Source organism: Camellia sinensis, chromosome 5 (assembly GCF_055761805.1).
Source record: "Camellia sinensis isolate YWXY chromosome 5, ASM5576180v1, whole genome shotgun sequence".
Taxonomy (NCBI): Eukaryota; Viridiplantae; Streptophyta; class Magnoliopsida; order Ericales; family Theaceae; genus Camellia; species Camellia sinensis.
Window position 1 is genome coordinate 44,100,369 of NC_138965.1, and position 16,494 is coordinate 44,116,862.

At 35.0% G+C, this 16,494-nt stretch overlaps 2 protein-coding genes across 2 annotated transcripts; one reads left to right on the forward strand and one right to left on the reverse strand.

Moving 5' to 3' along the window:
* Positions 1-1,784: 1,784 nt before the first annotated feature.
* On the reverse strand, positions 1,785-10,465 carry LOC114261731 (uncharacterized). The gene is made up of 6 exons (XM_082871727.1): positions 10,328-10,465; positions 4,762-4,928; positions 3,397-3,468; positions 3,117-3,222; positions 2,935-2,985; positions 1,785-2,147 (listed from the first exon to the last, which is right to left on the reverse strand). The coding sequence occupies exons 1-6, from the start codon at positions 10,463-10,465 to the stop codon at positions 1,911-1,913; spliced, it is 771 nt and encodes a 256-aa protein (XP_082727853.1). The 3' UTR covers positions 1,785-1,910.
* A 2,470-nt stretch (positions 10,466-12,935) lies between these two features.
* Positions 12,936-14,135, forward strand: LOC145791376 (protein FAR1-RELATED SEQUENCE 5-like). The gene is made up of 2 exons (XM_082871728.1): positions 12,936-12,962; positions 13,470-14,135. The coding sequence occupies exons 1-2, from the start codon at positions 12,936-12,938 to the stop codon at positions 14,133-14,135; spliced, it is 693 nt and encodes a 230-aa protein (XP_082727854.1).
* The last annotated feature ends 2,359 nt before the right edge of the window (positions 14,136-16,494 follow it).

Genomic DNA, 16,494 nt, shown 5'->3' on the forward strand with positions numbered 1-16,494 from the left:
CCTCTCTCTACTACCCCATGTCCACCAACAAAACCTTAACAACCCTAACAAACTCAACAACCAGTATCAACACAAAACTTGACCTACCATCATCTATGAGAGAGAGAGAGAGAGAGAGAGAGAGAGAGAGAGAGACCTCAAATCAAAGATTTGGATCAAATCTCATATCTCAAAACCCAAATCAAAATTAAATCCTAATATATATATATATATGTAGAAACATGGTTGCTAACTCAAAGTGATGGTTGGTTGTAGTGGTGCTAGGTGCGATGAGAGAGGGAATGGTTTACAGATGTTAAGGTAGGTAGGAGAGGGGCGATAAGAGTAAGAGAGGTGTCGATGGCTACTAGGGGAGGTGGGAAAGTGATTTACGACAATAGGAGAAGGTAAAGGATGCAGTAGATGAAGGATTGCTAGATGGTTGAGGTATCAAGAATAGAGAATAGTAGAATGAGAAAAGTATCGAGGGTGAAGAAAGCGATGGTAGTAGTGAGAGGAGATAAGGAAGGGGCTAGTGACGGTAGGGAGGTAGAGAAGAGCTAATGGCAAGTTAGGGTTCTACAGAGGGTGAAGGAAAAGATAAGGGGACCTCCACCATATTACCAACTTTTGCACTTTTTTTTGCATCTCTACCTCTCCTACCTCTTTCTTTAGCAACCCTTATTCCCTACTATTTTTCCATTCCAACCACATCTTTCTCCATCTCAGTTACCACTTACCATCACCTCTAGTGATGTCGCCACTACTCCCAACTTACCTTTCTCGTCAACTCCCTCTCTTTTATCTCTCAAACCCTAACTTTAAGCCATCCTTCATCCCAATCGTCACTAAATTCAATCGAGCATCCTCTTTCATTCTCTGTCACGTGTGACTATTTCTCTCTCTCTCTCTATTGATCTTTCTCTTTAACCTCACACTTTAGCTGCCAATACACTACAAAAAAATTGACTTTTTGCGACGGTAAAATACCGTCGCTATTACTCCTAATGCCGTCGCTAATACTTTTTGCGACGGCAAAATGACTTTTTGCGACGGCCAGAGGGGGTCGCAAATGCAGGGGTTGCAAGAGAGTTTTTGCGCGACGGCATTTTTGCCTTTTTGCGACGGTACTGTGCAGTTGCTAATAACGTTTGAAATTTCTGGACTTTTTTGCGACGACACTATTTTACCATCGCTAAAAATGTTATTTGAGACGGCAAAAATACCGTCGCTAATAGTCTTTTTTTGCCACGGCAAAACACTATTTTTTGCGACGGTGTGGTGCCGTCGCAAAAAGTATTAAAAAATAAAAAAATTTCTATTTTAAATAATAAAATTTCTTTTTTTTGCGACAGTATAATGTCGTCGCAAAAAGTAAAACCCGTAACAAAATTAATAAAAATATTAAAATTTTCTATTTTTTGCGACGGTGTAATGCCGTCGCAAAAAAGAAAAACACATCCTACGATAAAAATATTAAAAATATTAAAATTTCTCCATAATAATATAAAAATAACAATTTCTTCATAATAAAATATTTTTCCATTTATATAATTACACATCAACAAAATTATCCCACTACATAATGTTCCATAATACATATATAATGTTTAAATACATGATTTTGTTACAGGTTCTAACTGGAAGGATACACGATATATTCACTATACATGGGTAATGAATGAAAAAGCCCAATTCAAGCATGTTGTGTGAGAGAGAGAGAGAGAGAAAGAGAGAAGAGAGGAGAGAGATGACAACACAGACCAAAGAGAATTAAAATTCATTTCCAGTATAGCTGATATGAAGAAGAAGAAGAAAGTGGAGGAGATCAATATACAATTGAGTAAACTTGACATTGCAATCATGCATCTCTCTCTCTCTCTCTCTCCACAAATCAAATTGTGTGCAGAAAGTATTTTACTTGTACTTAATTACTTCTGCTTCTGCTTCTTCCCACCAGCGAGAATGCGTTGAATCTGAAGCCCTCGGCTGAAAGCTTGGTTGAATAGCAACCTGGTCTGGAATTCTGTGACTAATGGGAACCACGCCAACACAGTAATAGGTACAAAGATGACAACCCCCATTATGTACTCGTATCCTCTTCCTAGAGCTTTGACCGAACCCCGCATTCCCAAACCCTTTACCACTGGCCTACATGCTTGTCCTATCTGCAATATTGCCAAATACCACCACGCCACATCTTCAAATATTATATTATATCATATGGAACAAAACAAGAAAACAACACTCAAAACTGTACTTGATCGAATGTGATTATAATGTAACTACTAGACAATTATAGTGGAAACGAATCAAATTGGACTAGGAACAATAAAGCCAATTATGAGTTTTGCAGCATCTTCTCTGCTTCTGACTGAAATGGAAAAAGCCTACTAAATATCACTAGAAGCTGAGAAAAATATCAAGTTCAAATTTCAAATATGTCTATAATTTGACAATGCTAGACACTCAAAAAAACATGCACATTCAAGAAGATATATAAAGATACAGACATGTTACACGACAATTTTCAAAATTGAAGACCCAATATGGCAGGAATGCAGCAACAAGTATATGTTTGTGTGTGTTTCTTTATTATGCATGGAAAAATTAACAATTTCTTCATTTATTATGTTACCAATTCATCTATAATTTATTATATCAAAATAATAAGAAAATATTTTCCACATTCTATATATTAGGAAAGAAGTGTGACAAAAAATATCTATTTTAGAAAGTAATAAAAAAAAAAGTTAAGAAAGGAAAAAGAAAGACAATCCTAGTGAAATAATGATAAATTGTTTTTTATCAAATCAAAGTCTGAACTAATGAAACATAACCACGTGATTCGATATAACATAAGTTGCATTTTACATGTTAGAATGCTGCTCAAAGTTTCAAAATTTCATAAAATGAATAGAAAATAAAGGTACAACTACCCTGTATATAATTTACCATGGCTAAAAGAACTGCTGCAGTCAGTCCAGCACCCGCACCCTTAACTTCCTGCGTGTTGGGGTATTGGACAAGATTGAGAAATCTCAGTTTGCAGAAAACTCACATTAAACATAATACATAACGAGTCCTAGGTTCTAGAAATACATGTTCCAAAACAAAAATAAAAATAGAACATGAACCTTTGTGAGAAGGTAGGTTGCCCATGCAGCAATAGCAGAGAATACTGGAGCCATAAATACACAAACAGTTTCCACAGATAGAGGAATATTCAAAGAATTCAGTATCCTGCCATCAGAAAGTAAAGTCTCAGCAATAACTAATGCAGCAGGACTCACTCAAATTCACCCTTCTGATTGTTTATAATAAAGGAAAACCAGATGTACAGAGTTCACTAATCTGGTAACAAGGAACACAGAAAATTAATGTTCTTAATCTCTAGTCTCAATCTCAAATACACACCACCACATGGTGCCAGCTGTCAATGTCAATCCAGGGTAAACAGTTCCACCAATCACATGTCCAAGAGGATACCTTAGAACAGATCAAATATACAGTGTCACTTTGCATTCATTACGTAACAACCTATAGTAGAGAAATAAACAAGAGTTTTGCTATATGAAAACCACCACTAGGGTCACAATTACTAGGTCCGATCATCAAACCAATTCCAAAAGTCATAAATTCCATTCTTCGTGAGATACGGAAATAAAAAGCATTCTTGTCATCTTCAATATACCTCTATATTATTGCAAAACAATTAAATGAAGGGAAACATGCACTAGATAAGAATACTAATAACTCAATATAAACTGGATGTGTTTTCAAGAAATTATATTTAAACATTTAGCTACCAATGCCTCATGGACTAGAGAGTACAGAATATAACATAACCCGAGCTATTTATCAAAATTATTTATAGAATAGTATTCTATCTATTCAAAAAGAAAAATTATAGAATGGCATTCTTACGTACATTGCATTAAGAGTACAGGTGCAATTGTCATTCTCAAGGTAACAGGGGAGGTATTTACCACATTATGTTATGCTCCAACAATTACAAAGCTCCTTTTTTGTGTGTGTGTGTGTGCGCGCGCGCGCTATGGAAGAAGTGGCTTTTGACCAAATTTCCTCCATGCCTTCCCCCTTTTTCTTTTTTATTCTCTACTTTTTTCCCTTCTCTCTCTCCTCTTTCTTCATTAGTGGTTTAAAAACATAACATCCCTAACTTGGATCCACACATCTTTTGCATACATTTTGTGCTAAATACGATTGCAACTTGGGTAGGTTGAGCACAGCCTAAAAAAAAATTGGGACTGGACAAAATTTTCAAGTCTTTGGGTCAAGCTTAGGAAGAAATTCACCAGCCTGAATTAGTTTCGGTCCAGTTCATAGACAGAGGAGGGCAACCAGAGCCAACCCGAAATTAAACTTGAACAAAATCCACAAATCAAAAATCTGTAAAACAAATGAGGTGAAAACACTCACGGCGGCGACAAAAACACTCTCGCTCGGAGCACCTCTCTTCACCGAAAGCCTAACAACAAAAAAATCGATCTTTAATACCAAAAAAACACACTTTGAATCACACGCATAATAGATCTCAGATCTAAAAACTCCAAAAACAACAAGGCAAACAAAGCTTACTTGCTATCAGTCCTTTTGCTCTCTGTTTTCGATCTACCTCCTTTTATGGCGGAACCCTACAACACTACAACCCTACAAGCAAGGCCATCGAAAGAGAAAGAAATGGGGGTTTGGTCGTCGTCTTTGGCGGAGGAGGGTCGTCGCCACTCTCTCTTCTCGACCTCGCCGTCGGTGAGAGACCACGGAGGGCTTAGCGATGATGATGATGATGAGAGAGACCCGAATATCTTCTGGACTCGAGCTCTGAAAGTGTTGTCCATGGAATCCGTAGATGAAGCCATCGATTTCCTACTTCTACGCCTAGAACTCGTGCGCTCTTCCTCTTCCTCTTCCTCTTCCTCTTCCTCCTAGACCGTGAATCATCCGAATCAGCATCTGAAACAAATTGAGACGGAGAGAGAGAGAGAGAGAGAGACGTAAGAAGAGATTAGAGATTTTGAGATTGGGGATTTTGGTTCAAGAGATTGGGGATTTTGGGTTTGGGGTGGGGGGAAACCCGAGCGGGAATGGAAAGAGGGGGGATTACAAATGATTTTTTTTTTTGATTTTCATTACAAATGAATATTGGAAGAGATTACAAATGATTTTTTTATTTTTATTTTCATTACAAATGAATATTTAAATAATAAAATGACTTTTTTTTTTTGCAACGGAGGATGCTGTTGCCAAAAAAAATTATTTTTTATTAAAATAATTTTTTTTTATAGTTAATGAATTTTTTTTTTCATTTAATAAGATTGAAAATTTATTTGTTTCATATATTATTTTAATGAATAAAAAATTATTATTCTTTTTTTATTTGGTAGAAGTAGGGATAATATTTTCTATTAAAATAAAGTTAATTTTTTGTAGTCAATGAAAAAAAAAATTTTGCGACCCATTTTTTTTTTTGTTACTAAAAATCAATAACTAATTTTTTGTGGTAGAGGATGGTAAGTGGCAGTAGTGGTGAAAGTGGTGGATAAGAGGTGATAGTGGTGGTGGTAGTGATGGTGAAGGAGATAAGTGGTGAAGTTGTGGTAGTTGTAGAGGAGATAGAATAGCGATTGTGGATGAGAGATAATGGTAGTAGTGGTGGTGGTAGTGGAGTGGTAGCTATGGTGGTAGTAATGATAGTTGTAGAGGTTGAGTGACAACAGTGGTAGTAGTGGAATTGCATTTGCAGTAGTGGTGAATGTGGTAGAGAAGATGGGTGGTGAGAGAGAGATGAGTGAGAGACAGATAGAGAAGAGAGATAGAGAGAAAGAGAGAGATAGATAGACAGACAGAGACAATGATGAGCGAGAGAGAGACAAAGTGGTCGCTAAAAGTGCATTTTCTTGTAGTGGAGAGCTCGGTAAATAGAGAAGAGATGATGGAGAGAGTGAGCAAGGTGAACACAATGGGGGAGAGAGACAAACAGACAGATAGACACATAGAGAGAGAGAGAGAAGAGTGAGAGACAGACAAACAGACACAAAGAGGGAAAGAGAGAGAGAAGAGTGGTAAGTGAGAGAGAGACAAAGAGAGAAAGAGCTATAGAGAGGGAGAGACATATAGAAAAATAGAGAGAAACAAGAGATGAGCGAGTGATAGACAAAGAGAGAGAGAAAGAGAGCGAAAAGAGATGATCGAGAGAAAGACATAGAAAAAAAGAGAGACGAAGAGAGAATAAAGATGAGCGAGAGAGACAGAGAGAGAGATAGAGAGAAGATAAGTGAGCGAGAGAGAAGAGAGATAGAGAGATGAGAGAGATAAAGAGAAGAGAGATGAGTGAGAGACAAAGAGAGAAAGAGAAAGTGACAGAGACAGAGACAAAAACTGACAGACAGAGAAGAGTGATGAGTGAGAGAGAGGGGAGAGGTAATATTTTGTGGTAGAGGAGAGGAAGCGGCAGTAGTGGTGAAGGTAGTGGATAAGAGATGATGGTGGTGGTGGTGGTGGTGGTGGTGGAGATACATAGAGAAATGGAGAGACAGATAGACAGACATAGAAGAGTGATGAGTAAGAAAGAGAAAGAGAAGAGAGACAGAGACAGAGACAGAGAGATAGGAAGACGAAAAAATTGGTGAAAAGATAAATGTTCAAAAGAGTAAGACGGCGCCGTTTATAGTGGATCGATAAATCAAGAAGGAGCTCGATAAATAGAGAAGATGGGAGTAAGAGAGTGAGCAAGGCGAACATAGTGAGAGAGAAATAGACAAATAAACAAGTAGAGAGAGAGAGAGAGAGAAGAATGATGAGTGAGAGAGAGATAGGGAGAGAGAGATAGACAGAAAAAGAGATAGAGAGAGAAAGAGAGAGAGAGATAGAGGGAGAGATAGAAAAAGAGAGAAACAAGAGATGAGCGAGAGATAGACAAAAAAAAAGAAATAGAGCGAAAAGAGATGTGCGAGAGAGAGACACAAAAAAAGAGAGAGACAGAGAGAGAAGAGAAATGGGTAGGAGAGATAGAGAGAGAGAGAAAGATAAGAGAGAGAGAGAGAAAAGAAATGAGAGAGATAGAGAGAAGAGAGATGAGCGAGAGAGACAGAGAGAGAAAACAGATGAGAGAGATAGAGAGAAGAGAGATAGGCGAGAGGCACAGAGAGAAACAGACAGACAGAGAAAGAAGAGTGATGAGTGAAAGAGATAAAGAGAAGAGACAGAGAGATAGAGACAGAGAGACAGGAAGATGAAAAAATGAATGAAAAGAGAAATGTTATATCAAAAGAGTAAGACGACATTGTTTTTTTTAAATTTTTTTTGCGACAAAAAAATATCGTTGAATTTATTCAAACCATTTTGTGACTGTATATATATGAAGCTGTCTCAAAACCACAATCACTATGCTAGATTAGAGTTTTCCAAAAACTCTTTTGAGAAAATTATACTTTCTTGTTTTCCGTGTTATATTGTTTTTACTGAATTTTTTTAATATTTTAAGTATTTTTTTTAATTTTTAGACACACCTAACATAAATACACCTAAAAATTAAAAAAATTGTAAAAAAAATCTTTTAAAAATTCACTAAATACTAAAAATACAATAATTCAATACATTTTTTTATATTTTTATGTATTTATTAATTTTTAAAAATATTTTTTCATAATTTTTTTTTAGATACATCTAAGTAAGGTGCATCTAAAAAAAATATTTAAAATTTTAAAAATATTCACTAAAAAAAAAAAACACGAAAGTCACTTTTTGCGACAGCAGAAAATACCGTCTCAAAAAAATAGAGTATTTGCGACGGCACTATTTGCCGTCTCAAAAAAGCAGAGCATTTGCGACGGCACAATTTGCTGTCTCAAAAAATGAGAGCATTTGCGACGAATGAGACGGCAAATGGTGCCGTCGCAAATACTCTATTTTTTTGAGACGGCATTTTCTGCCGTCGCAAAAAGTGAACTTTTGAGACGGCAAGTGTGCCGTCGTAAATAGTTCCGTCTCATAAACCCACTTTTCTTGTAGTGATACTACAACCTCATTCAGCTATACAGAGCCAAACCTTTTGAATCTATCTAGTGCTTTACAACTAAACAAGTGCCCTTTGTTCAACTCCAATCGGCTATGTTTGGATAGTTCTCTTTTGTTCAACTACATATTATTGTAAAACAACCTTTTTTTTGGATTTGGTTATCTGAACGACTGTAAGGGTGGTCATGGAGGCAAAGCGAGAGACTGGGGTGCTCATAAAAATATGAGAGGAGTCGTGGAGAATAGGTGGCACGATCATGAAGGTCGGGGTTGCAAGGGTGGACATCACGACAATGAAAAGGGTAAATTACAAATACACCCCCTGAGGTTCACTTAAAGTACAGATTGCCTCTGTGGTTTGAAAAATTACAAATACTTCATTGTTAGTATTTTTTATTTAACTGAATTAACTAAAAATTGAAATTCATAATTGCTCTCCTATACAAGAATAAAATTACCTAAATTATTAATTGAAGCGTATTTCTAACATCATTAAAAACTGTTAATTGACATGATGATTTATTAATAAAATGGGCAATTTGTTATGAAACTAGAAGCCTCAGGGGATGGAATGTAATTTCCAAAATCACAGGGGGTGATTCGTATTTTAATCAAATCTCAGGGGGTGCATTTGTAATTTGTCCTAATGAAAAATAGTAGGGTTGAGAAAAACCATCACCGATAGGAGACAATGGGGTAGGGCTTGCGATGGTGAAGTATAGAAATGTAAGAACAACCGAAAAAATCAACCAAACTGATTGAATCGGACGAACTGGTCATATTTAGTCTATTTTTTTTAGCAAGAATTGGTTTATGTAATTTTTTAGTTTTATTTTTTCAATTTTTGATTCAGTACTGGTTTAAGTATCTTGTGCACTGAACTAAATGGAAACCGACTTCTTCAACATGTATTATATTTATAATATATATATATATATATATAATCCAATAATATAATGATATTAATAAGTATAATAAATTATTAACCCCAATTAGTTAACCTTATCATCCCTATAACCAAAGTTAGTAAGCCTTATTATATATAATTTTAATTCTAACTCACTATTCTTAAAGCCTTAGTATTTATTTATTTACTTTTTTGTTTGTATTTTTGTTAATCCTAGAATTGACAAGTATTTATTAAATAGACGGATTAGATACGTTTGGAGTGGTGGACAAATGGCATTAGTGAATATACTATAACTTCTATAACTTTAAAAGGTTGGTCAAATTTGAAAAGTCTTAGACTGATCAAACCGTACCGAACCAAACTGTTTCAATTGGTGTGGTTTGATAGAAGAAGCAGTCTGTATCGGTACTCAAAATAATAAAACTGACAACATTAGTTCTATGGGAAATTTCACCTAAATACCAAAAGAGTCAAACCGATTACATCCCTTAGTGAGGGAGTCACCACAAAAGAAATGAGTGTTGTCGTGGATAAAGGGGTTGTCGATGTGGGAGAACGAGGGATAGGGGTGGTAGGTGGAAGGGTTTTGCCAGAAGCTACGAAGTTTGTATAGGATTAAGGTTGGGTTAAGGTTTGGGAAGATAAGGATGGAAAAAAAAGTTGAAAATTGATATTAAGACAAAATTGTAATAAAAAAAATTTAAATGGATATGGATCTAAAGAAAAAAGGTAAGGATATTTAGCTCTTAAGAAAGATTTTATCAATTACAAGTTGACTAGTAAGCACGTTAGAAGAACAATTACAAATGTTAAGCCAAAAAATTACAATGATTTTTGTACTATATTAGATAGTAAATAAATATGAATAAATTTACATTTATAAACTTATTGAATTGAGAAAAATTAAAATAGGAGACTTTAATCAGATTAAGTTAATATTTATAAACTTACTAAATTAAGAAAAATTAAAATAGGAGACTTTAATCAGGTTAAATGTATAAAAAGTAAGAATTTAAAGGTATTAGTAAAAAATTGAGAGATTACATGAAAATATAAAGTTATTTTAATAAACCGTTAAATAAAAAATGTTTAAAAAACTTTATGTGAAGAGAATTATAATAGCTATGATAGAACTAGAGAATATAAATTTTAGGATAAATTACATTGACTTCTCCTAGGGTATAAAAAAAATATAATTAATCTCATAATTTTAATATAATTACAGTAACCACTTTCTAAATATAAATTAGGATTGATTACATTTTTTATCCCCAAAGTACAAGTCAAGTGTCATTTTGGCCCTTAATACTTTGTACCTCCCACTTCTTTGAAACCTCATCACCAAAGTTCCTCCCGATCTTATTTTTCTTTGGACACCCCCCATAATCCCAAAAGTACCCCTGTATTTGAACCCCCACCATTACCACAAGCTTTCCACCAATAACTCTCATTTCTTGCCGCCGACACCATCTCTGGTGGCCCTTGCCAACTGTCCAATGCCCTTTTTAGCCACACCACCATTCCATCCCTCTTCATCGCCACCTAAGTCGTATCTCCGATGGCTTTCCTAAAACCTCCATTCGTGACCACCACCCCATTTTTGGAATCTGTCCAGATCTGGTTCAGTAGTCTATGATCGAACCACTATCATTTGTTTAGTGGCGTATGTCTGAACTGCTACTATTTGTTTGGTAGTCTACATTGCACATATCTAGTTCGGTTGTCTATGACTGAACCACCAATGTTTGATGATATATGTCCAAACTAACACCTTTTTTTTCAACACTGGTTTTCCAAACTAGATGCTACAATTGTGTTCTCTCTCTCTCTCTCTCTCTCTCTCTATGTATCCCTTTTCAAACCAGGTGCTACAATCTCATTCCATACGAAAACTTAGCTACAAAAAGAATGAAATAACGAATCTTAATCGATGATCAATTGGTTAAGAGAGAGAAAAAGAGAGAGATGATAGAGCTTGGCTATAACGGCAGTTGGTAAAGATGAGCTGATGGATAGAGAGGTGGTGGATGAAGAACAAAGAGAGGTTGAGGAGGGGTAGACGGTGGCAAAATGCAATGAAATGAGATGAGGAGAATCATCAGAATATGCTAGCAGAGATGTAGTGGAGGGTTAGGGTTTTGGGAAGTTAAGATTAGGGACAAAAATGAAATTTTGTGTTAGGATAAAATTATAATAAAAAAATAAAAGATGTAAGGTTTAAAACAAATCTTGGGGTGTTATTAGTAACACTCTAAAAAAAAAAACTAGTTAGAACGTAAGCTTAAATAACTTCCTCGAATGGGACTTCTCACCAAATGCCTCCTATGTATTCTTCTTGTAAAAATGATGAATTCAAATTCATCCATGTAATTACGTATACAATATTTGTATTTATATATATGTATATCATTACCTAAGAAGTATGGATATAAGATATGATACTGCGACAAACTTAAAAAAGTAAGATATAAGTATGGTTAGAATATGTTTATAAAAAAATTGTTATTTTTTAAATTATTAGTATTAAATACACATACGCTCAAGAATGTTTAGAATGGACACTGTAATCTTATATTATAAAGTACTAATATTTAAAAATTAGGTATTCATTTAAGCGAGTATCTAGTTTACTTTTTTAATTTAGAAATATTTACTTTTAGGGTAAATTACACTTTGCCCCTCTTATGTTTGGTTATTTTCTTACTTTGACCCTTTATGTTTCAAAATTTTTCCAATTTACTAAAAAGCTAACTTGCTTCCAAAATTAAACAAAACATGACACATTAACAGTCACGTTGCATACAAATATTTTATTATTTATGACTCACACATCTGACACAAATCTAAACTCTAATTTTATGTTATGTGATAGTTAACATGATGTTTTCTATCTAGGTTTGAACGAAAGCTAACTTTAGGAGTAAATTGAAAAAAATAAAAAACTTACAATAATGCTGGGTAGCTCGAAATTTGCTACCCCTAATGGCCTGAATTGTTTGACATCTTATGAACCCACGCGTTCGTTAAAACAAACAGTGCCGCTACATAGCCCGAATTTCATTAAGCTTGAATGGCCCAAATGAGTTGGCAAGGGGTTGTCTTCTATTTCGCCCAGTCGCACACCTTCATGCAAACATGCATTTGATTTCCAAAAATAAAGACAAAGCGAGAATAGAGAGGAAAACAGAGACGAAGTGGTAGTAGAGAGAGAGGATGACAAAACTGTAGCTTGTGACCTACTGGCCAACTTGTGTGCCATTGCTAATCACCGACCTGGTTGGTGCTGCTGACTATCGACTTGGGTGACCACCGACGACCACCAAAATTATCCTTTTGTCGTCGCTAACCATCGACCTGTTTGTGAATTGCATTTTGCCTGTGTGTGACTTCAACTCACTGGTATGTGTGTCTTCAACTTCAACTCCTCCTTACCCTCTTGTGTAATATGTATATATATATATATATATATATATGCCTATGTGATGTTGGAATGTAAGCCCTGAATTTTCTGCTCTCAAGGTGTTCGACAATTTGCTTATGTTGCAATGGTGGAGTAATGGTCTGGGATAGTTGAGGTTTACAAACATATTGATTAATGATCTGAAATTTGTGAGAGAAATCTTGAAACAAATAGAGATTTTGTGGAAGAAATCTTGAAACAAATTTAGAGTTTGAAACAAATCATGGTAGAGTTTAATATCAGAACCTCATATTTGGATGGTTGACTGCATCAACCATTAGTAAATGTTTGATATTGTTTTTAAAAATGCATCTGGGCATCTGGGCATATGTGCTTTGTTTGTTTGTGTTTTCCTATAAGATAGTTCGTTTTTAAAAAAATTTCCTAATAATAGTTGTCAAAAACTATTCACTAAACAAGTTTATTGTCTCCATTATGATTGATCTATTTCAACTTCCTTGTCTAAAACATGCATGTAGTTCAGTAGGGCTTTGTGGTTCCACCATATGTCACCAAGATGCAGATACAAGTAGAATGCATGTAAGGATGGCCCAACCTTCAATGGGGGTTAAGGTAAAATCTTAATAAGAGGCCTTCTTTAACATTTAAATAATATTTTATAATTTCCTACATTATAACTTTATTATAATGTAATTTTTTTTCTTTTATTCTAATAATTAAATTTTGGGGCTATTCATAGCCTTTACTATTACAAGCTTTTAGACAAGGAGAGTTTTTCTTTTTTCTTTTTAATTTTTTAAAATGTGATCTTTGGACAAGAAAATTTTGTTCTTTATTGGACTTTTGGACAAGGAATGTTATTTTAAGTTTTAAGTTTTTACCTGATTTGGTTGTTTGTACACTTTCAATTTTTAGTTGCAAACATGTATTCATGGTTCCTACTTCGGCTGCTTTTTAGTTGATTTATTTTCAAATAAAAGTGCATTGATTGGATTTTGCTGTACTGAGTACATAAAGGTTTGGAATTAGTTAGGATTGTATCCTCTTTCTCATTGTGAATCTATATTTCAGTTTTAAGCTACAATGGACATTGATTAAAACAATACATCATTCAATGAGATTGAGGAAGAAGAACCGGAGAACAATCTTTCATTAAATGAGAGTGGTGAAGTTGAAGAACCAAAGAAGGGTATGCCTTTTACCTCAAAGCAAGAAATGTACGAGTTTTATGCTAAACATGCAAAACACCTTGGATTTTCTATAGCTTATTCAACACAGAATATTGGAGATGATATGGAGGTAAAATACTTTGGAATTGAATGTACTCGGGTACGGAAGAGAATAAAAAGATCAGAAGTAAATCCCCTAGAACCATCTTTGTCATCAAAAATTGAATGTAAAGCAAGGGTAAGAGCTAGTCTACAAAAGAATGGAAGATATAAGTTAACCACAGTTGTGCTTGAGCATACTCATGACTTGATTCCTAATGACTCACGACATTTTGCAATGAATAAGAGGATTCTTACTCCTGTGATGAGACTAGAAATAAATGATGCAGCAGGGATAGGGGTGGCTAGGAATTTTCATTCTATAGTTGTTGAAGCGGGGGAATATGAGGCATTAACATTTGATGAACGAGATGCAATGAATCATATTGAGAATGCTAGAAAATTGAGACTTGTGGTAGGAGATGTTGATTCTCTTACACTTTATTTTCATAACATGCAACAACAAAATTCTAACTTCTATTCTGCAATTGACTTAAATGAAGATGGTTGCATATGAAACTTGTTTTGGGCAGATGCAATGAGTAGGGCAGCTTATAAAGCATTTGGGGATATTGTCTCATTTGACACAACCTGTCTAACAAACAAATATGATATGCTGTTTGCTCTGTTTGTAGGAGTTAATCATCATGGATAATCAATTTTGTTTGGTTGTGAGCTGTTATGTAATGAGAACACAGAGACATTTGTTTGGCTATTTAGAGAATGGTTAAGTTGCATGTCAAATGCTTACACAAAAGCCATAATAACTTACCAGTGCAGAGCTATACAAAATGCCATAGAAATTGTATTCCCACAATCTCGACATCGATGGTGCTTATGGCATATAATGAAGAAAATTCCGGAGAAATTGAGAGGATATTCCCAATATGAATCTATAAAGTTCGCTTTGCAAAATGCAGTTTATGATAGTTACACAAAAAGTGAATTTGATGAAGAATAGCAAGCAATGCTTGCAAAGTTCAGTCTTTATAATAATGAATGGTTGGGGGTATTATACGATCAGTGACATGGGTGGATTCATGCCTATGTGAAAGACATTTTTTGGGCTAGCATGTCAGTTACACAACGAAGTGAGAGCATGAATGCATTTTTTGATGGATATGTAAACTCAAAGACTACTTTAAAGCAATTTGTTGAGCAGTATGACAATGCCTTGAGAAGTAAGATAGAGAAGGAGACCAAAGCAGACTTTAAATCTTGTAACAAATTGTATAATTGTTTAACGGTGTATCGTTTTGAGAAGCAATTTCGTGAAGCCTACACAAATGCAAAATTTAAAGAGGTCTAAGCAGAATTGAAGCGTCTACTATACTATCATGTGACTCTTGTGAAAGAGGAGGGATCAATTTGTACCTATCATGTGAAGGAGGTTGTTCTAGTTAGTGAGAAGATGGAGAAGGTGGAATTTGTTGTCTATTGCAATTCAACTGAATATGAGATCCAATGTATGTGTTGGTGGTTTAAGTTTAGGGGCATTATGTGTACCCATTCATTTAGTGTGCTCATTAAGAGGTGCATCTAAGAGGTTCCAAATAAATACATTGTGGAGAGATGGAGAAAAGATTTGGAACGATGGTACACATGTATTCCAACCACATGTACTAACTCCGGGGCTGCTATCAATGCAAAGTTGCATGATGCGTATCACAAGATGTTGGATGAAATTCTAGAACTTGCTACCAATGATGATGGTAAACACGAAGTGATTCAACTTGGGTTGAAGGAAATCAAGGATAGAGTGAGAAAAGAAACATCGGGTTGTACGAGTAATGTGCCACGTAGTAGTAGTGTACCACCTTCTACTACTGTACCACCTTCTAATATTTCCCCGAAAAGTTCGCCTGGTCGCAGTACTACAAAAGCAAGCATGGTTTGCAGGGTGCTTAGTTCTTTGGTTGCTCGCCGAAGAGGCCGTCTATGTACCAAATAAAAGGTTATCAAAGTCGATGAAATCGTGAATCGGTTGAAGGGAAAGAATAAAAAGGCAACGAATGCACAGGTAAAGTTTTCATTTCGTTTGATATGTAAATTTCAAAAAAATTTTAACCTAAATTATTAACCAATGTCTGTTACTATAAGGTTGTAAGGTGCGCCAAGGTGAACCTCGTAACTTAAACTTTGATTCTACGTAAGGCATGCAAGACACTGTGTACCATCCGGTATGTATTCTCATAATTATATTGATTTTGTTTGTTTTTATTTTAATCTGTCAAATTATTAATCGCATGTTGGTACTATTTCATCATAAGGTGCCGCAATCTCACTCTTACTACTTTCCTTGCATGGATGGCACGCAAGAGAGTATGTATGTATTGGTATGTGTTGAAGATATGAGTACAAATCCTTTTTACATCCATTAAATTTCATATTACTCAATATGTTTGTGGACAATATTTGTAATACGTACTTTGTTTTTATATGCAGGGGTTACCCAATGCAAATGGTGGACAATAGTGAAAGCACATCTCATACTCAAGCAGGAATGAATATAAGCAGTCAAAGTTCGACACTAGCTTCAAAATTTATTGACTTCAATATAGATGCGGATCCAAATGCCCCATTTCTTTTTTAGTGCCAAATCAATTATTTGATGACTATTATTTGTAAAGTTTGGAGAGTTAGGTTTCATTTGCGTTGGCTACAATTTGTAGATTTTGTTTGCCTTCATTTGTAAATGAAGCAAGCTTTGGTTAATTATGAGTGAAAGTTGAATTGGATAAATGTTGTCATCTTATTTTTGTAAGCAGGTTATGTTGCCATTTTGAAGCATTTTGAAATTTAAAGGAAGCAAGTGTTGGTTAATTATGTGGTCATATTATTTTTTAAGTAGGTTTTGGTTAATTTGTTGCTTTCAA

What these genes read in the sequence shown, in the direction of transcription:
- LOC114261731 (XM_082871727.1), bottom strand. Translation starts at nt 10,465, where the DNA reads ATGAAGAGGGATGGAATGGTGGTGTGGCTAAAAAGGGCATTGGACAGT. An exon ending in GTGGGGGTTCAAATACAGGG is followed by an intron (nt 4,929 to 10,327) that starts GTACTTTTGGGA and finishes TTCACGGTCTAG; the next exon opens with GAGGAAGAGGAAGAGGAAGA. An exon ending in TCATCGCTAAGCCCTCCGTG is followed by an intron (nt 3,469 to 4,761) that starts GTCTCTCACCGA and finishes ATCTGTTCTAAG; the next exon opens with GTATCCTCTTGGACATGTGA.
- LOC145791376 (XM_082871728.1), top strand. Translation starts at nt 12,936, where the DNA reads ATGGCCCAACCTTCAATGGGGGTTAAG. An exon ending in AACCTTCAATGGGGGTTAAG is followed by an intron (nt 12,963 to 13,469) that starts GTAAAATCTTAA and finishes TCATTCAATGAG; the next exon opens with ATTGAGGAAGAAGAACCGGA.